At 57.2% G+C, this 23,703-nt stretch overlaps 2 protein-coding genes across 6 annotated transcripts in view; one reads left to right on the top strand and one right to left on the bottom strand.

Moving 5' to 3' along the window:
* The window catches only part of EFR3B (EFR3 homolog B), a 36,608-nt gene extending 29,611 nt beyond the window's left edge, over positions 1–6,997 (top strand). For 4 of the 5 annotated variants that reach the window (XM_054822374.1, XM_054822376.1, XM_054822372.1 and 1 more), the window contains 12 exons: positions 291–342; positions 567–739; positions 1,395–1,470; positions 2,290–2,451; positions 2,776–2,907; positions 3,019–3,086; positions 4,511–4,638; positions 4,868–4,959; positions 5,493–5,541; positions 5,893–5,999; positions 6,190–6,239; positions 6,557–6,997. In XM_054822374.1, the coding sequence (XP_054678349.1) occupies positions 291–342; positions 567–739; positions 1,395–1,470; positions 2,290–2,451; positions 2,776–2,907; positions 3,019–3,086; positions 4,511–4,638; positions 4,868–4,959; positions 5,493–5,541; positions 5,893–5,999; positions 6,190–6,239; positions 6,557–6,662 (1,195 nt within the window). In that variant the 3' untranslated portion in view covers positions 6,663–6,997. The remainder of the gene's footprint in view (positions 1–290; positions 343–566; positions 740–1,394; positions 1,471–2,289; positions 2,452–2,775; positions 2,908–3,018; positions 3,087–4,510; positions 4,639–4,867; positions 4,960–5,492; positions 5,542–5,892; positions 6,000–6,189; positions 6,240–6,556) is intronic. The other variant, XM_054822373.1, reaches the window with a different exon arrangement.
* Positions 6,998–10,615: 3,618 nt separating this feature from the next.
* On the bottom strand, positions 10,616–12,005 carry POMC (proopiomelanocortin). Its single transcript, XM_054821151.1, has 2 exons — positions 11,877–12,005; positions 10,616–11,257 (listed from the first exon to the last, which is right to left on the bottom strand). The coding sequence occupies exons 1-2, from the start codon at positions 12,003–12,005 to the stop codon at positions 10,616–10,618; spliced, it is 771 nt and encodes a 256-aa protein (XP_054677126.1).
* Between the last annotated feature and the right edge of the window lie 11,698 nt (positions 12,006–23,703).

Here is a 23,703-nt window from a genome sequence, read left to right as displayed (position 1 = left end):
GATGGGGACGGCCAGAGGTCGGTTCTTCGTCCTGAGCCTTGTACCTGCCTGGAGATGCGAGCGCTGCCTGTGGCAGGATGTATGCTTTGATGTTCATCGTTCCTTTAGCAGCCTTTTTGCCGGCTGTTAAACCTGGAGCTCATTTGCCGAGACATTTACAGCACGGCTGGTTGTGGTGGTGGCTCTTGGGGAACTGGTCCTTCCCTTTTTGAGGTTTTTCCATCCTTAGGATATGGGAGGAGGATTGTTTTGTTTTCACTTGGATTTTACCATTTGTTTCTACGTGACAGGGAGAACCGGAATCGGCTGACACAGATAATGCTCCTGAAGTCCCTCCTCCAGGTAGGAACGTGTCACCGTCCCTGCAGGAGCCCCCATGAGACACGTGGGGTCCCCAGCTGCTGGCGTGGGGGAGCTGAGCTCAGGGGTCCTCTCCCCCAGGGTGGTTTAGGAAGAGCTCAAGCTGTACTGAGCCTTCTCTGCTTGCATCCCCTCTTTCTTGGTGTGTTTCAACCCCCCTCAAGTGACACTGTCACGTTGCCTGCCCTTTTCTTTGATGCTTGCAGGTCTCTGTGGGCTTCCAGTGCAGCAACATGCTCACGGCACTTCCCAGCGCCTTCCTGGACAGGCTGCTCTCCGCAGCCCTCATGGAGGATCCCGAGATCCGTCTCTTTGTCCTGGAGATTCTCATCAGCTTCATCGATCGCCACGGGAACCGGCAGAAGTTCTCCACCATCAGGTATGTCCCAGGGCTTCCCCAACACGGCTGGGGATCTGCAGAATAGGCTTGGGAGGGAGATCTGCTGGGCTGGGAGCGCTGGCAGGATTAATTAATTAATCCGGTAGCGGTTCTGGGGTGATTTAATGCTGCAGATCAGTGCTCTGCTAAGAGCCAGATGGTGGGGAGCCTCTCTGAGAGGTTGTGCCCAGAGATACGTGGGACCGTGCTGTGATAGACAGTGGTCCCAGGAGGATGCGCAGGAGCAACAACCTCCTCGAGTGGGTTCCTCAACTGCATCGCGTCCCCACGGACCGGCCCGCTGGGCGCTCGCGTTGTCCGTGCTGTGTTACCCTGGAAGAAGGTGACTGTTATCCCAGATGGAAACATCTCCGTGGGTTTTGCCGTGGTCCTGCTAATCCACTTTGCTCGCACGCTTCTCTGTCCGCTTGCCTTTGTGTTCCTGAGCGCTGCGGCCCTGAAATCCTGTAGCGATCTGGCTCAGTGCTCTTGAATATCCGTATTGCTCAGATGGGTTTTAAAAGCCACCTTTAGCTTCCCCCCTCGGTTCCTCCCAGACAGCTCGTTCCTGGCCAGCAGCTCCGCAGGCGTGCGGGAATTGCGCCTCTTCCCTCCGATGTCTGAGTTTTCCCTTCCCCTTGGCTTTTCCTTGCAGCACCATCGGCGACATCTCGGTCCTGAAGCTGAAAGTGGACAAATGCTCGCGCCAAGATACCGTCTTCATGAAGAAGGTAGTGTCGGAGTCTGGGTCAAGCTGTCCTTGTGCAGACCGGTGTGAGGACTCTGTTTTCCCAAGCCACGCTGAGTCTTGGGGTACCGTGATGCCTCTACACCTGGGGATGTCCCTGGGAAAAGCCAGGGGGATTCAATCTCCATCAGAGCTTCATGCGTGGGCCTTTCTAGACTCCTAAATCTGCTATTTGCCCCAAGGAATGAGTCTCCAGGATGTGCCGGTATCCCAAAAGCTATTTATCGGGTGGCTTTTGAAGTGGTCTGACTTTATTTATTTTTATTCTTCTGCCCCCCACCTCCTTAAAACACTTGCAGGGTGGTGCAAACCCCTCCAGAGCTAACGTGAGAGAGATCAGTTTATTGCCTTGCACACTCCAGGGCGCAGCAACGCAGCCCCTAAACCAAAAACCCTCGTGTGCCCTGCTCTGTCCCATGCCTTGCCGTCAAGCAACGTGTCTCAGGGCTTCATTTCTCTGCTGTGGTCTGAGCCGTGATTTCTGTAACGCTTCTGCAGCAGGGGCATCCTTTCCCTGGGCTCGGTGCTGCGGGTGCTGTTTGCCTGCCCCGGGCTCTGCGCTGGGACCTGCCGCTGCCTCTTCCCCGTCAGGGTCCGGCATCGCGCGGTGAAACACCGCCCGATAGTCACAGCTCCCTCTCCCTGGGACTTTGTTTTCTCGGTGTCCGAAGGAGCTCAGCTCCCTCCCGCATGGATGGAGGCTCCTTTACTGGGCCCCGCTGCTTTTCTTTCTCTGCGTTGATGGCAGCGTTGCTCGCAGGGGATGCTCAGGAGGTGACCGCATCCTTCCGTGTCCCCACAGCACGGCCAACAGCTCTACCGGCACATCTACCTGATATGCAAGGAGGAGAGCAACGTGCAGGCTCATTACGAGGCTCTCTACAGCATGCTGATGCTCATCAGCATCGAGTTGGCTAACGAGGAGGTGGTGGTGGACCTCATCCGCCTGGTGCTGGCAGTGCAGGTAGGCGGGGGGGGGAGCTGGATGTGCTGCCATGGGGCGGGCGGGCCGGGGTGCCATGGGAAGGAGCCTCTGGGAAGGGGGTTCATTTGGAGTTGGAGTCTCTGAGGAAGTGGGGCGCAAGTGCTTTACCTGCTCTGAGCTTCTCCCACTGTGGTGGGATCAGACCAACGCGCTGGGGAGAGACCCCAGTCGCTGTGTCAGCCTCTGAAACGCTGCGAACCCAAGCTCCAAAAGCTGGGATGTTTGGAGGGCAGGTGATGCCACGAGGTGGATGGAGACCACGTTTGTCCGTCCTCCTCTCATGGGGCTGTGTCTGTGTTGCAGGAAATTGCCCAGATCAACGAGGATAACTTGACAGCGTACAACCGCTGCGCGCTCTTCGCCCTCGGTGCAGCTTACCTGAACCTCATCAGCCAGCTCACCACCGTGCCCACCTTCTGCCAGCACATCCACGAGGTGCGAGCGAGGTCTGGGGACGGGGAGGAAGCCTGGTCCGTGGCAGCTCTGACATCGGCTCTCCGGGCCACCCGTGGGGTTTGAGCTTGGCTCCTTGCTTGTCTTCTGCAGGTGATCCAGATGCGACAGAAGGAAGCTCCCTATCTGCTCCCTGAAGACGTGTTTGTGGAGAGACCCAGGTAAGAGCCTGGAAAATACCTTCTTTCCCGCTACCTGCTCCTGAGGGATTGGCATCCGTAAGATCGTGGGCAGGAGTGGGTTTATCAGCCCTTCGCTTGCCTGTGCTTGTCTCCTTTCCCATCTGGGGACGTCACAGTGGACATCAAGTGGTTTTCAGCCTGTTGAGAATCTGAGGAGGATCCCATGCAGCCAGGAAGGGGGTGGTTCTGATCCCTCCCCTTGTCCGGCAGCAGGATGGCTGTAGATGTGGTACGTCGTCCCGCTGCCCCACCGTGCCGCCGGCTCGGGCGTGTCGGCTGCGTGCTGAGCATCCCCAGGGCAAGGCTGGCTGCGCTGTCCCGCTCCTGCTGGCACAGCCTCGGCACGGGTCACGTTTGGTGGTGAGGTCTCTTACTCTGCCCCCAGAGAGTGCCACCACCGTTCTCTTGAGCCGTTCCCTAGGTCAGGGTTGGTTCTCCCTGAGCGTATCCGTCGTGATGGGTCGAGAGCCATCCGGGAACCCGGCTTTGTGCCGGTGTGCGCAGAAATAGCGTGAGGTGTCCATCCGGCTGTGCTGGAGCGAAGCGAAGCCGTGAGAGCCTGTCCCATCCCGCTCGGTGGGCAAGGTTGACTTTTTAATTCTCTGCGCGGTAATCAGGAGTAACGACAATTACTCTAGAGGTTCAAACAAACCACAAATTTACTTGTAACTCAGCAGAACTACAAAAGGTAGCGGCTTGGCGAAAGTTATGACAATACTTAAAACTTAGCGGAACTATGAAAGGTAATGGCTTAGCAACATGGTAACGGCATTACCCTAATGTGCCAAAAATGAAGTTAGAGACAAAGAGAGTGATGGAGAGGAGAAGAGAGAGAGAAAGAGAGGGAGGAAAAGAGAAAAGATATCACCATCCTTGGATCCAGCGATGTTCTCTGCTCGTAGTGGTGGGCGTGCTCCGAAAACTTGTGTTTCCCCTTTTTATAACCCAAAATGCTCCCCACAGGAGGGGGTCTGCCATCACTGAGCAGGCGCAGTACGTGCTCAGGAACGTTCCAGAAATGAGTCGGTGGGTTCTGGGGGTCCTGGGGGTCTCGCAGTCGTGTCCCCCCCCACACTTTGAGGTTGACCGCCTGTCACGGGTGTGCGCGCGCAGGACACAAACGGTCTTTTGTCCGCGTGTTTCCAGACTAGGGGAAGGGGCTCGCCAGACGGTATCCTGCCTCCGCAGGTTCCGTCCTTGGTGGAGACGGACGGCTGCGACGTTCCCTCGTTACCAGTTCATCCCTGCTTGGGTCAGGACGGCTGTTTGTGACATTCGCTTGTTAGCAGAGCCTAACAGAGCCCTCTGTTTCTGACCCAAAGGGACTGGAGACCCTGCTGGCGCCGGTCCCCGAGCAGGAGACCTGCTGCCATCTCCATATTTTTTTTTCTCCATCCCCATAGATTAAGCAAGAGCCTTGACCGCCTGGGCCCGGAGGTCTTTTTCTGGCAGAGCAAGATCAGCGAGGTGCTGGGCGGCAGTGGTTACAACTCGGACCGGCTCAGCACACCCTACGTCCCCCAGCTGACGGGTACGCACCGCCCCGGGGCATCCCGGAGAACTGGGAGGGGAGGAAACTGGTCCCTCACTCTGCACAGTTATGGGAGGGTGAAGTTTTTGTCCTACACGTGGGCCGGTTGTTTTTCTGCTCTCTGTTAGAGGTGGAGCCTTGGGGAAACTGAGGCACAAAGTGGGTAATCGGGAACTTCTTGGGGTTGCCACCTGCAATTAGCTCTTCTGCCCTTTCTCTTCCTCCCCAGATGAAGATCGCTTGTCCAAGAGGAAGAGCATTGGCGAGACCATTTCCCTGCAGGTCGAGGTGGAGTCGAGAAACAGTCCTGAGCGAGAGCAGGTACCGCATTACGCTGCAGAGGCTGTGTCGCCCCTTCGCCACCGCGTGCTTTTAGCAGCCTGACAGCCTGCAGTTAAACTCTCTCTAATTCTTCATTTGGCTGCACATGTAATTGCTCCGTGGGCTGCGAGCGCAGGGGCCCGTAACAGCCCCGGTGCGTCTGGCAGTGAGCAGGGTCACAAAGACCCCGGCTCCCCTCGATGCTCCTCTCCAGGTGCTGGCAGGTCCCAGATATATTTCTTCATTTTCCCTGTGTGCATATTTCTTCGTTTTCCCTGTGTGCATATTTATTTTCCCTGTGTGCACATTTCTTAGCTATGGAAGCCTTGGGGGAAGCGTAAGGACTAGCTAGTCCAACCTGAAAAAACATTTTAAAAAGTGCAGTTTTCCAGGAAAGATATCCCTGCTTTTTAAGGACAGACTGTGTTTTGGTGCAAAAATACAGCCTGGGACACTGGTTCTGGGTTGCTGCGATCCCAGAACGGTGTCCTGTGCTGCGCGTTGAGCCTCATCTGCTTTTCCCCCCCCTTTAGAGAGCACCGGCGGAAGAGATCACGTACGAGACGCTGAAGAAGGCGATAGGTAAGCGAGGGAAGCCGGCCGTGGTGGGGAGAGGTGGAGGCTGGCGTGGGGTGCGTGTAGGGGTGCTGTCACCCCCGCGTCTGTGTGTGTGCGCACCACGGATGGATGGATCCCCAGCGCCTCGCCGTGGCGGCATGGCACCCAGATCGCAGGACAACCGGGCAGCTTCATAGCTCTGCCCGGCCCTGGGGGTGTCCCAAGGGGCTGGTCCCAAAGCCAGATGTTGGAGAGCCGTTCCTTGGCGTTCTAGTGACGCCCAAATCCCTGCTGTCTGCTGGGGAGGTGGGGATGTGGCACGGGGTGATCTCCGCGGGTGGGGAGCAGCTGAGAGCCATCTCCCCTCTGCTTCAGTAGACAGCGTCGCCGTGGAGGAGCAGGAGCGGGAGCGGAGGCGGCAAGTGGTGGAGAAATTTCAGAAAGCCCCGTTCGAGGAGATCGCTGCCCACTGTGGCGCCCGGGTGAGTTGGGGCTGCGGCACGCCGAATCCCCACGGCCGCTCTGCTGCGGAGAGGTGAACGGTAACGATGCGGCTCTGAATTTGGCCAGGGCGCTTTCCCCTGCTCTGGTTCCTGGGGTGTTTGTCCCGTTTGCGCCGCTGTGGTCCCCGGGTACAGCCGCGCTGATCCAGCCTCTGTGTCTGTGTTACAGGCAACGCTGCTGCAGAGCAAGCTCAACCAGATCTTCGAGATCACCATACGGTGAGTCGGGGCGACGCTGTGCCAAGCGTGGGGTGCCTGACCGCGAGGCCGGCGCTGTCCGTGGGGCAATGGGAGCCGCGTACGTCCCCCATCAAGGAGGCTCGTGTGCTGGGGATGGGCGCCAGCCTGGCCTTTGCGATGGCAGAGGGGACCAGGGTTGCTGGGAGCAGGCTCTGGTTTATCTGCGCCGGTTCCCCTCTGCCGTGGTGGCGCTGGGGAGACCTGCGAAGGTGCAGGAACGCGCGTTTTCTGCGCCAGGCTTCCCTTCCTCACCAAACCTCTCTGTAAACCACCTCCTTCCCTGTCTCGCCTTTCAGGCCACCGCCAAGTCCCTCCGGTACCATCACAGCTGCCTACGGCCAGCCCCAAAACCATTCCATCCCGGTGTACGAGATGAAGTTCCCGGACCTGTGCGTGTACTGAGAGCGGCCGTGCTGGTAGGGCAGAGCCTCCGCTTGCACAGCTCGCACCGAAGGATCTCCTGGGGAGAGACTGCTGACCCTCACGCAGGACGGGTGGGGACAAAGACACCGAGGCCACCCCAAGATTCGTCGGCACCACAAACGTGTCTCCCGTACTTTTTTATTTTGTGACCCTCTGCCTCCGCAGCCGCGTTTTGCTGTGGTTGGTAGCGCGGGAGGCTCGGGGCACAGCGGCACGGGGAGGTGGGTAGTTGCTGTGACCTCCCTCTCCGGGCAGAACACGCTGGGCACGTCCATCTTCCCGACATAAAGCAAACCCGTTCTCCGGGGAATCCTTCCCCACATCGTCTGTTGGCCGCGTCGAGAGCCCCTGGCAAGGGGCAGGGCTGAACCTGGAGGGTGTGAGACTGTCAAAGGCAGGAGGGGGTCTGGGCTGCGGCGTGCTGGAGCCTGCGGCATCCGCAAAACCAAAGCCTGCCCGAGCTGGTGCTTGAGGCAGGTTGCTAGAGGGGGTACGGTCCCCTGCGTTGTCCCGTAGCCCCCTCATCGCGTGGCCAGTTCCCCTGGGCGCTTCCCGGTGCCCCGGTGCCCCGGCCGGAGGGCTTGCCCAGCGCAGCACGGGGGTAGCGATCATCCCATCCCAGCGTGGGGGCGCACAGCAGCCTGGCTGGTTCCAGGTCACGTGAAAACACGATTTCTTTGGGAAAACCCACTTTTATTTTTGTTTTTTGTTTTTTTTTTTTTTTGAAAACCCACAAGAGCCGTGCCTCTCGCCTGGGTCACCGGCAGGCTGCTCACAGGAGGCACCCAGTGGGACGCCTGGAGCAGTGACACGAGGCACGAGCAACCACCGTGAATATTAACACACGAACCCGCTGCTTTCATATTTTTAGGTTGGATTGTCACAGTTTTGGGGTTCCTGTCTCAAAGAAAGAATTATTTACTTCTTTTTTTTTTTTAAAGCAGAATCACTTTGGAAAAAGTCCAATCTTAAATCAGCTGAGCCGTAACCACAAAGAAACCCCGGCGCCGCAGGAAATAACTGCGCTAAGAAATGTTTTACAGGGTCCACCCTGCAGACCCCGCGTCTGGCGGGCCGTGGATCGCGCCGCCTCTCGTGCAATAGGATAAAACTGGATTTTTTGGGGCTGGGGAGGGGGGGGGGGGAGACGAGGCTGTCGAGAGTTTTGCTTTAGACACACGCGGTAGAAAATTCTGGGTCCTACTAAGCCAAAACTGCAAGGTGAAGACGGTAGGGATGGGGAGGAAGGTCGCTTGGGGGTGCTCGGGCGTTCATGGGGGGTGCTCGGGCGTTCATGGGGTGATGCTCAGTCGTTCACAGGGTCTCTCTTGCTCCCAAATGCCTTTCAAGGCTGTTTGCCAGGCGAGCTCAGCCACACTCACAGCTGGACGGGCACTGCCTGCCGCTTCCCCAGCCCCACCATTGCCCTCCGGGGTCCCTACGAGCTCGGGCAGCCCCTTCCCCTCCGGCTGCTTCTGTTTTCGCTGCACGAAGAGACGCGGGAGGGTTTAAAGCTGGAAACACGGGAGGGTTTAAAGCTGGAAACGCGGGAGCCGCTTCCGCACATCGCGGAGGGACAGCAGGTCGAGGCAGCGGCTCGGCGGTCGCGCGGCTCTGCTCCGGCTTGCCTCAGCCACGACCCATTCCTGCCGCCTCTCGCTGCGGATCTTCAGGCAGTTATTTTAAGCTGTAATTACACATTACCATCCCTTTTTATTTTTTTTTTTTTCCTCCCCCTTCAGTGACAGATACAGCTCGCCATTGCCCCGAGGTCACCGCTCGTTTGTGTGGTCGTGCTGTAATCCGGGTTTAGGAAATGATCTGGCTTAAGAGGACAGGAAAAACAAGGGTTTATTTCGGTCCCTGGGCTGGATCACGGCACTGCTCTGCTCCCAGCGTGGCTCTGCCTGTGCCAGCCCTGCCCGGCGCCCGAGGCTCTCCCTTGTGCCTCTCCTCAGGGTCCCCATCTGTCCCCATCCCCGGTCCCCAAAACCTTTTTGCTCCCCAGTTTATGCCTGCTCCCGCTGGAGCCCCAGTTTTGGCTGGGGCAGGTTTTGGGATCGGCAGCGGGAACGCAAAGCGGATTGCTCGGGGAAGGAGGGTTTGTACCCGTGGCTGTTGTAGTGACGAGCACTAAAATTCATAACAAAAGGCAGTAGGAAAAGCGATTAACCCCCAAATCGTGTGTCCGCGGGAAAACACACCTCCAAACCTCTTCAAAACCACAGAAGTGGTGGGACGATGAGCACAAGGTTCCGTGTGCTGAAGGAGGGGAGCTGCGGGGACACCACGGGGCACATCTTGGGGTGCCCATCATCCCTTTTGGGGCAGAAAAATACGCCAGGAGCAGCCCCCCGGTCCCACTGCTTTCCCCTCGCCGCACCCCACGGGACCCGGCAGCGGGGCTGGGGCCGTCGCCTCCCGGCTGGCTGCGTCCCCCCGCGTGTCTCGCCGTGGCCCCCCCCCGCATTTTGGGACCCAAACCCCACCTGTAAATGTCCCCCGTGTCCCCCCCAGCCACACACGCGGTGTAAGTGACCCGTTTGTACATCACGTTTAGTTTAGATACTTGTGTACGTAGAGATGACAAAGTATATTTCTATAAAGTCGGCCGTTTAGGTGCATGTGTGCGTTTCCATCTCTGTATTTCGGAGCGCTGTGGTGTTTCTGGGCGGGGGGGGAAGCGGGGGGTTAAAAGGGCCAAGAAGCCGTCGATCTTTTCGAATGCACCGTCTCCGTGCCCTTTTCAAATAAACGTCGATGTTGTCACATTAGGGGCTCCGCAGTCTTGGCGTGGTCACGGTGCCCGGGCACCGTCTCTCTGCCCCGGGAGAGGAAGAACGGGTGGTTGCTGCTGGGATGGAGGAGGGAAGGGACGTGGGGAGGAGGAGGAGGATGGCCTCGGCCGCGGACAAGCTTCCTCCCCGCCCCGGGATCCAACTCAACCCGGGCTTCATCTTCATCATCCGTTAAAGTTCAGCATTTCCTGGAGGAACCGAGTTTTTTCCCCCCATCTCGCAGAAGCTCCCTGCAGGGCGCTGGGGAAAGGTCCTGAGCTTCTGCTCGCGGTGTACGTGAATGTTCCCAAACCCGCCCGCAAGGTCCGAGCGGGAAATAAAACACCCGGGCAGCTCCGTCGGGCGCTAACCGTACGCGGCGCGCGCCGTGCCGCGCGTGCTCCGGCGGCCCCCTGCTTCGCTGCGTGAGTTACCCGCGGTGCTTCAGAGATGACGAAGCTTTCCCGGTACCCAGGCTCCTCGGCGTTATCGTTTAACGGGCAGATAATGAGTTTATTGGGGGGGTGAGCGCTGGGGAAGCTGCGCCGGCGGCGGGGGAGCCTGGCTCGGTCCCTCGGGGATGCTGCGTTTCCCTGGGGAGCCCCACGGCCGGCTCCTGTGAAGCTGGGGATGCAAAATCGCCCTTTCTCTCCCCCACACCCCAAAACACGCTCCCCAGCGCTTTCCCACTCGTGTCTCTACCCCCCCCAGCTGCAGGATTTTACTTTGCATTTATTTTTTTTCTCCCCCTTTACAAACACCAGGCAGCCCCAGAGATGTTACCGACAGCCGGTTAGCTTGCCAACCGAAAAAAAAAAAAAGTATTATTAGTTATTTTTATTTTTTTTTAGAATTCTTTTAATCCATCATTTACAGTATTGTACAGCTCAGTGAAAAGATATGAAAATCATCCGGCGGGCTCCGAACCGGGCATCGTCCCCGCTCCCCCTGCGCGTCCGGCGGGTGGGTCAGAGCGGTTGGCGTCTTCATCCCTAACCTCCTCCCACCCAGTGAAACCTGGGAGCGGATCCCTTCGGAGTACTAATTAAGAACGACATAACGAGCGATCTGTAAGTGAAACACATGCCAGCGGGACACTAAAGCTACGGGGGGGGGCGGTGGTGGGGGGCAGGACGCCCCTCGGGCTCTCCCCCATCACTGCCCCTTCTTGTAGGCGCTTTTGACGATGGCGTTTTTGAAGAGAGTCACTAGAGGGGTCTGACCGTGCTCCGAGGTCATGAAGCCCCCATAGCGCTTGTCCTTCAAGGGCGCGTGCCAGCGGAAATGGCGCATGCGGTAGGAGCCGCCGGCCTTCTTCTCCTCCTCCTGGCCTTCCTCCTCCTCCTCCTCTTCCTCCTCGGGCGGTGCCCCGGTGCCGCCGAGCGCCAGCTCCCTCCTGAACTCCAGCGGGTAGCTCTCGGCCGATTCCTCCTCCACCCCGTTGGGGTAGACCTTGATGGGTCTCCTCTTGCGTCCCACCGGCTTTCCCCAACGGAAGTGCTCCATGGAGTAGGAACGTTTGCCTTCCTCCCGTTCCGGCCCGGTTCCCTCCTCTTCCTCGTGGCGGGACGGCAGGACGGCGGGCAGCGATGCCGGCGGTGGGTCGCCCCCCGTCGCCTCCTCCCGTTTGTGCCCCCCGCCGCCGCCGCTGCTGCTGTTTCTCCGGCCGAACTTGTTCCAGCGAAAGTGGCTCATGACGTACTTGCGGATGCTCTCGGACAGGGGCTGGAGGTGCCCGTTCCCGGGGTAGACGGGCGCCTCGGCCGACAGGTCGGCTCTGCACGCCGCGGCGCACGCCTGCGTGGGGAGGGTGAGATGTGCGGGGAAGGGCGAGCGCGCGGCCCGGCATCCCCGGGGTGGGGGGGGTTTAGGGGGCTGCTTGCACAGAGAGGGATGTTTCACAAGATGCTCGTGCCCCGCTGAGGTCCCCGCGCGGGTGCCGCCACCCCCTTGGCGTGGAGCTACGAGGGCTGAGCCTGGAGCATCGTGCCCGGGCACCAAACCAGCCCTGCTGGGGGGGGGGTGCACAGCCCCCACTGTGGGGTCCCTGGAGCCAACTGGGCACCTGCACGGGGTGAGCCGCTGCACCCTCCTGGCACACCCCCCCTCCTCCCCCCGCAAGCACCCCTGGGCGCGGGGTAAAGCCGATACCCAAATTGCTGGTCCACCCCTGGGTCATCCCCGGTTCACCCCGTGGCAGGAGGGATGCTGCAAGCTCAAAAACTTATTTTAACGTCATCCCCACGAGCCCAGCGAAACCTGCGGGTCGTTGGGTCCAAAGCATCACCCCACGTTGACACGGGTCACCCCACGGTGTCGGCGCCCCCATCACCTCCTCCCCCAGCCCCCCGTGCCGGTCCCTGCGGGGGGTCAGAACCCAAAGCGACCGGAGGGCAACCCCCATCCCCGGGCTTACCAAAACACCGGCCTCGCTGGCGAGGTCCTGGCATTTGCTGCTCTCCCAGCACGGGCCGCCGGCGCTGACGGGGTGCCAGAGCAGCAGCCCCAGCACCACGGGCAGGATGCTCCACAGCGCGATCGGCATCCTGGCCAGGGGCACGAGAGTGGGGGCACAGGAGGGATGCGAGGGGCTGCGGGCCCAGGAACCGTGCAGGAGCTATGGGGGGAAAAAAAACCCACCAAAAACCCAAAACAAACTCTTTTTTTTTTTTTTCCTTCAGGAGATTCTTTAACGCTTTTTTTCATGTGTCTGCCTTGCCCTTTCCCCGTTCTAAGCTGCCGCTGTTGGGGTTGCAGGAGCGGGGTCCCCTCCTGCCAGCCCGGCCCCTTTGCCTGTCCCCGTCATCGGAGAGAGGCGTCGGAGCTGCAACCCCCCCCGTTCTGCAGAGCTTTCCCTTGCTTCACGCTCGTTGCGAAGGGATGCTCCTCCCTACAGCCCCAGGAGCGTGGGGGTGATTTTGCTGGAGGAGAAACTGAGGCACAGAAAAGGGAAGGCAACACCCGTCGCTGCCTCCCTGCCCGCACCCCCATCGCTCTGCTCCTGCTCAGCTGCACCGAAAAACCAGAAACATCCCCCCCCCCCCGCCTCCTCCTTTTGCCTTCTGAACTGAAAGGTGTCTCTCCGGAGCCCAGGTCTTTTGTCACCGCTACCGCAGGTGACAGCCGCTGTCGGCAGGGATTGCTGCCGCCTCCTAAGGACCCCCATAAAGATGAGTGATGCTGCAAGGGGAAACCCATCTTCGGGTTTCAGCCTTTGCCGACCGCTCGTGGCTTGCAAGCTGATTGCTCGGAAAAAAAAAAATACATGGTCCCTCCTAACCTGTCCTGCCATGCCCCTCGAGCGGCTGCAAAACTCCCGCGTGGGGGGAGACACAGCCGCAAATAATATTAAATTAGGATTGGAAAGGTAAGACGCGAATATTTTACAATGAATAATATTGAAGTCGGTTGCTTGGCTTTTGGGAAGGGCTAAGGCAAGCGCTGGTGGTGTTTGGGACGCGGTGTGTCCCAGGAGCTGCCAAAATTAACCCAGGATCCGGCCGAAACCCGGGGGCTGAAGCGGCCGTTGCCGCTGTGACGTCAAGGATGAGGTTGGGGTGGGTTCCTGGATGCCCACGGGACCTGGCTCCAGGGTCCCCGAGGATGCCGGGGCTGCTTTCCCTCTGCAAACCCCAACTCTTTCCCGTGCAGCCGTATTTAACTCGGCAGGGACTCACGCCTCTCCCCTTCGCCCGTGCTCTACAGGAGGAAAACCCCATCCCTCATTGAAAGAAAACAAAAGAAAAATCTAATTTTGGCCCAAAACGTGGGGCTGGAAGGGAGAGCTGACCCTCCCCTCTGGTGCAAGAGCCGCCAGGTCGAGCCTGGATGGAGGGGGGGACTTTTTTCGGCAGAGGGGAAAAAAAAAAAAAAGACCCTGATGGTTAGGACAGCAAACAGCGGTTCGAAAAGGGGGATAAAACAGCGAGACAGAAATTTAAACATAAAGGTTGTCTTTCTGTCTTCTGCCTGAATTTGTGGGTGTCGCTGCCTGGGATCTCCCCGGGGTCTGGGGTGGCGGCGAGCAGCACCTCTGTAACACATTAGCACCCAATAATGCAAATTCCCCCCCAAACAAGCGGCGTGTGAGGGACGGGTGTGTTTCATTGCCCATCCCTCACTGCCAACCCCTGCCCGGCGACCATCCATCCTGGCATGTCACCCCCCGCCCCCCCCGCAGCCACCGGTCCCCACCATCCATCAAGCCCCTATTTTTGCAAAGTTTCTTTTGCCCCCGTGCACCCCAAAACACATTGGGGAGACCCACAGAGCCGGGTCGCTGGATTTTGGGGCTTACCTGTGATCGGGGTGGGAGCCCGACCGCCGCCGCGCACCCTCCGTCCCCTTCTCCCGCACGCTCCCGGAGAGCGTCTGCCACTTGGCCGCTGGTCCCGGCGGCTTTTTATATCCCCCCCCCCCCGACGATCGCATCCGCCACCGTCTGCCGGAGGGAAGGGGAGGGGGGCGAGAGGGGGGCGAGAGGGACCGTTCCAGGTACCGAACAAAAGATGAGCAAGAGACAGACGTTCGGCGGATCCGGCCCCACGGCGGATGGAGGGATTAGCATCTCTCGGTGAACCGCAGCCGGCAAAGTTTTCCGGGCGATGCTGCTAATTGAGTTTGCAGCTTTGGAGCTGGGGGGGGGGGGGGCGGGTATTTGATGGGAAATCTTTCAGTGGGTACCAGCCGGCACCGACGGTGCTGGGTTTGGCACGGGTTGTTTATTACCGGCACACGGGTCGCTCCTTGGGCTCAGGCGTGGGAGGGCTTCGTGCTCTGATGGGTGCTGAGGATTTGGGGTTGTCTTTCCATGGGATAAAAGGGGATTTGGTTAAAAACAAACCTCTCGGGACAGCAGCGGCTTCTCACCCCGGGCAGGGCAGGCACAGGCATCGGGCATCTCCACCTGCCATGCCGGGGAGTCCTGCGGCCGCCGGCTTTGGGTGCAAAAGCAGCGGGAGAGTGTTTCCCAGCCTGGGGGTGGCTTTTCCAGAGCACGGAGGGGTTTACGTGGCATGGCCAGGTTCACCGCTCCCTTTCTGCACCCGTCAAATCCCAACTTCTCCACTCGAGCGGGACCAGCTTGGGGCCGCGGATGCTTTCCCCATTGCACAGCAGCCTGGCGCCCAGCGGGACTCGTGTTTTCTGTAGGGTTGGCCTTGGCCAGTCTATACGTAGGAGCTGTGGTGGCTTCCAGGAGGCTCCTTCATGCACCGTGGGCCAAGCCTCGGGCGGGCGAACAAGAGGGATGCTCCAAACAAGAGGATAGCACCTTGGGAGGGTGATGGGGGGGCCAGGGGAGTTGGAGCAATGGGGAAACTCATCTGCTGCAAAATTTCCAGCCCCCGCCCCCTCAGCCAGGGCAGCTGGCTCATGCCTGGAGGGCTCAAGTCTCTTTTTCCACCCAAAAGAGGATGGCGATGTGCAAACCGTCCCTGCGGAAGGCTGTGGCTTTGCTTGCTCCTGACTCTGTCTCGGGAGTGATTTGGCATCGAAACACATCCCAAACCCCCACCAGCACCACATGGGAAGTTTAACAGCAGCAGGACGGTGTCCGGAGTGGGTTTATCAGGGTCTTTTACACCCCGTGTCTCGTGTTTGAGGCAGATTTTTCTCTGACCTTGCTCATCACCTCTGCTGGCTGCTCTCCACAAGCATCCCATTGCAATGGTACCAGTCCTCAGCCACGCATCAGGGACACGGGATGATTTTAAGATTTTAAGTTGGTGGGGTTTTTTCCAGCTGTGGGCTTACCCAGATGGAGAAACACATCTGCACCGGGATTTTCCATCCCCAGGATGTAACGCCAAGGTGGCCCTTGAAGGCCGGGCCATCCTCCTGGAGCACCTAACAGGGATTTTTGTCAGGTCTGAACTCTGGCAAGAGCTAGACGTGGGCTGTGAGCATCCCTCCCGCCAGCCTGTGTGAAGCAGAGTTGTTGATTTGCACGCTTACGAGAAGACAAACTGCAGGGCACGGCGAAGCCACAGATGGAGGTTTGCCCGCGGTCTTACCAGCAGTGAGCAGAGCCAAAGGATATTGGGGTGCAACGGATTCACCCGAGTACCCCGGGACTGGATGAAACCCTCCGTAGCAGGTTACTAAAGAGACAGAGGTTCATGGAATACCCTCTGTAGCGTTTCACTGTGGTTCACACCTTCTCCAGCCCCCTGTCCCCCCCAAATCCATCCCCAAACCATCCACATCTCGCCACAGCGCCCGCAACTGCGTCAGCTGCCTCTGTCCTCCCTGACAGACCCCCCCATCCGCAATATTTTTCCATGACGGAGAGCTATTCTGAGATACTTTATGGCCCAAACCGGAGCTATGATTCCCACTTTAAAGGCTCTTTCATCTTCATTGGGCCAATTTGAGAGGTTTGTGTTTATAAGGAAGATGTGAAATCTGTTTAGGAAACCTTGTTGAGCGGAGCGGCTGCAGGTGAGGGGCTGAGATGAAGCATCCTCTGCCCGTGCTGGATGCCTCCGCGCTCACCGGCCTCGCAGCCGGTGCTTTCAGACCTCCCTCCCGGCTCCTGGCAGCCGGATCTCAGCCTCCCTGTGCCCGGTCCAGGGAGCACAGCACCTCCCAAGGACCTTGGTGCCCCAGCATCTCTGGAGGATGCAGGAATGCCCCCTGTGCCGTTGGGGTGCTGGAGTGACCGGCTCCCCTTCCCTGCACAGGGCTGTTTCCCGGTGTAACAGCAGGATAATAATTATATTTTGTTACAGAGCTTATTTATCTTTTTTTTTTTTTTCCAAAGAGATTCCAGTGTGTAAATGATTAGTGGATGCCGCCAGCTCCCAGGCAGATGAATAGGAGTGTTGGGAAGCCAAGAAGACAAGAAAAGGACCCTCCAGTGGGGAGAAAATCCCATTAGGAGGAACCTCTTCATTCTTCTCCATGAGCAGGGGGGGGCTGAAGACCATCCAGGACGGTGTAATTACACTGCAAGAGCAGCATCCTCCATCCCCTGCTCTGAGCGTGGCTGGCAGCAAGGCATGCCCCTGGGGCTCTGCTCCAGCAAACTGCCCAGCTCTGGAGACCTCACTTTAGGGATGCCTGGAGTGAGATCTTGTGGCTTCATCATGAGCTTGTCCCCAAAAAAGCCACGCGCTCAGGACGTGCAGCTCTTTCCTGGCAGGGGTGGGCGCGGGGGGTGAGGCATCCACGGGTGAACGGGCTCGTTAGCTGCGTGATTTCTGGCCTTTCCATTTTAATTTGGAGAACGGGTCACACCTGGGTGCGAATGAGCTCCGGTGCGAATGAGCTCCGGTGCGAATGTCGCGGCTGTGCTCAAATCCCGTGGGATGCGGGGCAGCCATCCCACCGGGCTGTAAACACCAGCCTCACAGGGGTGAGACGTGCTCTGAGGCTTGCAAAAACCTGGTGATGCCCACGTAGGTCTGTCCTAGGACCCACGCGTCCCTCCGGCACAGCAACGTGCCCTTGGGTGCCGAGATAGTCCCCTTCCCTGTTATCTCAGGACAGATTTCCTGCGGCGCTTTGCCGACAGTTGACCTGTCCTCTGTTCCAGAGGTCTCCTGGGCTCAGCACCCACCTCTGCTCCTGCACAGGTGCAGCTGGTGGGGTGGGGAGTGATGCTGAGGACCCTGGTCCATCTGGATCGTCTTCATCTCATATTTGGTGAAATGGGATGAGGATGGATCTCCAGGGCAGTTGCGTTAAGGGCTTGTGCAGGGTATAATGAGCAGGGACCCAGGAGATACCTAGATGAAGAGAAAGTGGGGTCATCACCATAAAACTATCTCCATCACTTGAAGATTTTAAATCCAGAAGAGACTTATCGATGGTAAACCTCAGCTTTGGAGCCAGTGACTGGCAGATCACCCATAGGATTAGGGCCTTTTTGGGTACATAAATGGAGGTGATCACGTCTGTGGACACCCGGAGGTGTGGTTTCCAGCTGGCTTTGGTCAAGGGATCCCTTCCAAACCCACCAAGCCATGCACCTTGCTCTTGAAGAAAACTGCTGATGGTCTGTTGTAGCTTCGCTGTAGGAGCAAGAGCAGCTCTGAAGCTCTGGGACTCCCACCACCAATTCCTTGGCCCAGCAGGCACCTGGTGCCAGGTTTAAATTCACACAAAGGTGCTGAGCTCTGCAGCAAGAGCAGCCCAGGGCAGCCTCTGGTAGAAAAAAAAAAAAAAAAACAAAAAACCAGAAAACAAAAACCCCCAAATCCTTTTATTTTGGCTGCGATGTGGCACATGTGGGTTGTATTGCAGAGAGGGAAGTCCTTTTCCTTTCTGCTGGGGTCGACTGATTTTCCTACTGACTTTAATAAAAGCAGGATCAGACCTAAACCAGAAGAAATAAATGGCCGTGTGGCATGTGAACTACTGGTACTCATTGCTGCTCTGCCTGAGCTTACTGACGCCTTTTCCTCAGCACTATTTATATGCTAAAATCTATAATTGAGCCTGATTCTCCCTGATTTGAACCCAAATTGAGGACTTCTCTAGGAACAGACAAATAAAGGGAGCTGAGGATCTGAATGATGTCACTCTGATATTTTTGCTTGTAGGTGTTTTCTGGCGTTCGCTTTTCTTCCTGATATTTGCAAAGAGCTTGAGCCACGTCACCTCACCAGATAGATCATGCACCGACTATAATTGCAGGATCCGTGCAAGACTGCAGCAAACCCTTTACCCAAGCAAGCTCCTGCAGGAACGAGAGCCTTTTCAGCCGAAACAGGTTTGTTTCTGCTGCTCTTCCGAGTTCATGGTGAAGGACGCATCTTCACTGCAGCAACTTGTGCTTGTTAGGAGGAGAGGCTGACAAGCAGCACATGCCCAGAGCAATCCGTGGGTGTTTAATAGCCCTCCGTGGATTTCTTTTTCACAATCGTTTCCAGCGTTCCCTTCAAGCCAAACGACTTTCAGCACCTACAGCATCCCTTGGCTGGGAGCTGCACAGCTCATCTCCCTGCTCCGTAAAGAAATGCCTCGCTTTTAATTATCAGAGCAACATTTCCAACGGCACAAGTGTTTGGGAGGATGCTTGCCTTGCTTAGCAGATCCTGATCATCCTTCATGACCCTCGTCTCCCTTAGAAATGATGCTCTGGTGGGTACCAGCAGCACGTCTCGCACCAGGACAAGGTGTGCGGCACCGGTTTTGCACCAAGCAGAGCGTGACGGGGACCCGGAGCCTCGGGGAGTTGGGCTGGTGTGAAAGGGCTTTGGGTGGCCACGGTGCAACGGCTGGGGATGCTCCCACCAGGTCTTGGTGAAGATGTACCTGGTGAGCAGAGCCAAAGACAGGGGGAGAAGGGCTGTCTGCACCTGGGAAACGGTGTGCATGACCCCAAAAGACGTTGCAGCAAGGTGGAAAAAGCAGGTGAGGGACCAAGAGGGCTTGTTCTCTCAAAGCCTCCTTTGAAAACTAGCTTGTCATTTGGGATGTGCAGCTGGGGCTGTGGAGTTTTCTCTCTAGGGAAGGTGTTGGTTTGCACATCACTCTTTGAGCACCTCTTGGCACATTTATCCCCTGTGGTGGCTGAATTTCCCCAAATATTGATAGACTGGAAAATGTCAGCATGTTCTGGCACCTCCAGAATTCTCTCATCTTTCTCACCTTGATTTTTCCAGCAAGCAAATTCATCCCAACTGGCCCAATCCTTTCAAGGAAGCCCTATCCTGCAGCTCCACCTTGGTCACTTTAGAAATTACGGCAGGAGCCTGCAGCTTGATTTTCCGTGGCTTTGGAAAGTTGGAGTCAGGCTCGTCTTGGCTGTCACAACTGAGATTACTTGAGTTGTTTGAAGGGCTGAGGCTTTATTCCTGTTATGCCTGTCTTTCCTCCCGGAGCCCTCCAAGGGATCAAGGTGATGACATTCCCTCGTGAGGACCAAGTTGGCTCAGAGGAGGCTGCAGAAATAGTTGCTGATCTGGCAGATGAGCCCAGCACATTATGGGTTTTGTTTGTCCTGTTTTTCCTCAACAGCATCAATCTCCTTGGACAGCAGTGAATAGACAAATACCACTGCGACTTTTCTCCAGTGCACCTGGTTTTCTCATGTGTGCCAGGTCAGGCATCACCAGGGCATCATTAGGCATCACCAGACATCACCAGGGCATCACCAGGGCATCACCAGGCATCACCAGGGCATCACCAGACATCACCAAGGTATCACCAGGCATCACCAGGGCATCATTAGGCATCACCAGACATCACCAAGGTACCGCCAGACATCACCAAGGTATCACCAGACATCACCAAGGTATCACCAGGGCATCATTAGGCATCACCAGACATCACCAAGGCATCACCAGACATCACCAAGGTATCACCAGACATCACCAAGGTATCACCAGGCATCACCAGGGCATCATTAGGCATCACCAGACATCACCAAGGCATCACCAGACATCACCAAGGTATCACCAGACATCACCAAGGTATCACCAGGCATCACCAGGGCATCATTAGGCATCACCAGACATCACCAAGGTACCGCCAGACATCACCAAGGTACCGCCAGACATCACCAAGGTATCACCAGACATCACCAAGGTATCACCAGGCATCACCAGGGCATCATTAGGCATCACCAGGGCATCATTAGACATCACCAGACATCACCAGGGTATCACCAGGGTATCACCAGGCATCACCAGGCATGGCCAGGACTCACAACCCCGTCCATGCCCCCATTCAGCATTCCCACAAGCAGAGAGCTGCAAAGCAGAAGCTAATGGTCCTGACCCCCATCCATTGCAATTTATATCCCCCTCATTAAGAGTTTTTGAGGGAAATACCGTTGATTATTTTTCTCGGATCAAAAATACCCCTGGACATCCCCAGTACAGGACAGACATGGATGTCCCGGAGTGAGTATGCTGCAGGAACAACGGGATGGTCACGGGGTTTTGGGGCTGCAACCCCCAGCAGGGATCAGGTAGGAATAAGTCCATTTTCTCTGCGAAAGCTCAGGTCTCTTGGTTGTGGACTGTTTTGAAATCGCTCAGAGCAGCCGGGGAGGGCAGGAAGAGGGCAGCTGCCTCTCTGGCTGGGGACGCAAGTGGCTGTTGGTGGGGGGAGACAGCGTGTTGCATGGGAAACCCTCCCTGAGGTGCACCTCCCACTCAATTCCAGCTGCTGGTAATAAAAAACCCCAATAAGTAAATATTGCACTTTTTGCTTTTAGACTCAATTGATCTCATTTCAACTCCTGGGTTTGGAAATTGTCCTGTTTTCCAGGCTGGAAGGACAGGATCAGCAAATCCCTGGCTGGGGTAGGGGCACAGCTGTGACCCTCTCGAGGGGATGTCCTGGGGACACCTCTCCTGCCCGGAGCAGCTCCTCGGGTCCCTGCCACCCATCCAAGGATGCAGGGGTGTCCCTGGGATGCAGCTCCTTCTCCGGTGTCAGCAGAGCCAGCCCAGACCACGGGCAGGGAGGAGCTGCCTGACTTCCAGCTGGCTAAAAGTGCTGGGGATAAATCCTGCCCTCCCTCCAGGACCGGGACCGGATCATCCCCAAGTGCACACCCAGCCTGGGGGGGGTTGGCCCAGGGCAGGGGCATCCTCAGGGCAATAGGAGAGGTTGGGCCAGGAACCCCAAATTCTCCAATTCAGCATTTTCCTTCCTCATTCGCGCTGCCGTTCTTTTCTTTTTGAGCCGGTTATATACGCAGACACACGCACGTGCTGTACACACACACACATTTGCACACCCAGAGCCAAATCCCCGATTATTGCCTGTGCCCCTAAGAGGGATTACGGCTTCTTAGGGGGGGAGCTGGCTTTCAGCAGGGTTTAGGAGCCCAGCAGGGACTTCATTCCTGCAACCCAGAGCTCACGCTGCATTTCGGGGTCCCGTGGGAGGAGAACTGCACCCAGCCCCTTCTCCAGCCCCAGCGACACTCAGCCGTGTCCTGTTCTGCTCCTCCGTGCAACTTCAGTTCTCTTTAAATCACACACTGAAGCTGCAGGAGAGAAGAGAGGATGGGAAGGGGATTCGGGCAGCTGTGGGGAACCAAGAGAGGAGCAGCCCCAAGGGGTGTGAGCAGCTTCGCTCGCCCCTTTGAGATGCTGCCGCTGCCCAGGGCTGGTGCTCTCGGGGAGGATTAAGGGCGAAGGCACTTAGCAAAGCCCCCGGGCAGAGCCGGATCTCTGCAGGATCCCAAAGCGGCCCCAAGACCTGTGGTGCCTTCCTGAGCACAAGCAGCTCCCCAGCTGGACCCTAAATGTCCGTCTGACGCTCTCAGCCCCCCCTTACCCTCCCCAGGCAGGGGTTACCCGGGGCAGGGCATCCCGGGGCAGTTTTGCATCCAGGGCTTGGGGCTGGCAGAGAGCGTGAGCCCTGGAAACCCATGGTCCCTGTACCTCCGCGTGCAGCTTTTGCTGATATTTGTGGAGCGTGACCGCAGGCAGTGGAGCAGCATTAAAGTTTCCTCTGATATTGGGGTTCCCTGGTCTTCAGGAACCTCTGAACTGCCTCTTACTGCTGATTATTTCACGGCAAATCACTGATTATTGGTATTAGTGGTGGGAGCTAATTCGGGTCATTGCAATCCTAAGAGGCTGGGGTGGGTAGAGTTGGGTTAGTTTGTCCTTTCCTCCAGGAGACCAAGGCAGGGTCAGGGACAGAGAGTTATCCATGGACACCTGCGATCTCTTCACTCCATTGGGCAGGAACAAGAAATGGAGAAGTATTGTGGGTTTTTGACGTTTCTTCTTCAAAGAGAGACCATGAGAGAGCTGGTGGGTTGTTCACACACCAAGGGGGTGTGAGCTGTTGAAGACTGGCCACAGGTTCGTCAAGCAGAAGAGAGGCTGAAGGACCTGGGCAATGGTGGTGGGGACCTCATCTCTCCAGAAACTACAGCGGGGAGCAGATGGAGTGGGATTTGGGATGGAGTGGGAAGACAAGAAGTTGCATGCCGATGGAAATGTTGTCTATTCCTGCATTTGGGAGGAAGCAGAAGAAGGTGTGGTTGCAGCAGGGGACGATGGACGTGCCATGGGCTTCACGGTGCTGCTCCACACAGCACGTTGGGGAGATGGATGCTCAAAACCAGCTACTCACTGGGATGCTTGAAAACCAGCTGGGTGGTGTAATCTGCATCTATGACTTTGGAAAAAGTTGGCCATGGGGTAGCTGGGGGTCTTGGTGTTGGCTTCAGTTAATCCAGGATCAATGTAGGGGTTGTAGCTGATGTCCCCCCAAGCAGCGGGGAAGGAAGCTGAAGACGGGCAGACCAAACGCCGAGCACTCAACCTTGGGTCTTTTAGAGCCGTTATCTCTATTAGCATTGCCCAGACTCTCTCATTTAGTCCCCCCCTCCCCTCTTCGCTAAATGCTCCCCAAACAACTCAGACATCAATCGAAGGCAGAAGAAATGGCCGCGCTTTGTCTCCCTGAAGAGGCAGCTTTGCATCGAGCCCTGTCGGGGTGGCCAGCGGTGAGCCGCCAGCGGGGACCATTTTCACATCTCCCTTTGTGAAGGAGCAGCCTTGAGCAAAATGCCACTTGAGGGAGCATTGAACGAAATGTACGTTCACCTCTTCCATGTGGCACTCGGCGCCCATCTCCGCCTCTGACGCTAATGATCCGGACGAGGTTTCTTTTTTCTTTTTCTGAGGATAATGGGGGAAAGAAAATGAAAGGGAAAGTGGCTGGAGGGGGGAGGTCAGATCCATTTAGGAGCCCAAATATTTACGGGGAGAGTGCCTCCTGAGTGGCCACACAAAGGACCTGGCTGTACCTGGCTCCATCCCTCCTCCACCTCCTCTCCCCCACCACCTCCGGCCATGAAAAGGGGGAACCAGAACTGTAGGGCCTCCGTGAAAGATGAGGATAATGGATTTCATTATAGACAAGCACGTTAAATGCCTATCCACTCGTGTGCAATAAAGGAAAGCTGGTCTTTAGCTAATCGCACTGGAGGAGCTCTTGGCTGGGATCCAAGAGCGAGATGTTCCCCTTGGTCCCCTGCCCTGATCCCCTTCTGTACTGCCCCATAAGGAGATGGCTGTGGGGTGCAATTCATCTTATAGCCATGTCGGTGTCTACCATCGCATCATTTTTCTCTCCACTGGCCTTGGGGTGGCTCAGGACAAGCCTGGAGGGCAAATGTCTATGTCTGGCCAGAGGAAAAACTCTTGCAGCAGTGGAGTGGGGTTTGCTGGTGCAGTGGTGGGATCCAGCCCAAAAAGAAGTGTCAGCACCGAAAGTTCTTCATGTCCATCACGTCCAGATGGACCACCACTCCTCCC

This window comes from Grus americana, chromosome 3 (genome assembly GCF_028858705.1).
Source record: "Grus americana isolate bGruAme1 chromosome 3, bGruAme1.mat, whole genome shotgun sequence".
In the NCBI taxonomy this organism is placed as follows: domain Eukaryota; kingdom Metazoa; phylum Chordata; class Aves; order Gruiformes; family Gruidae; genus Grus; species Grus americana.
Note: the sequence above shows the minus strand (reverse complement) of the source record. Positions and strands in the feature narration are given on the sequence as shown.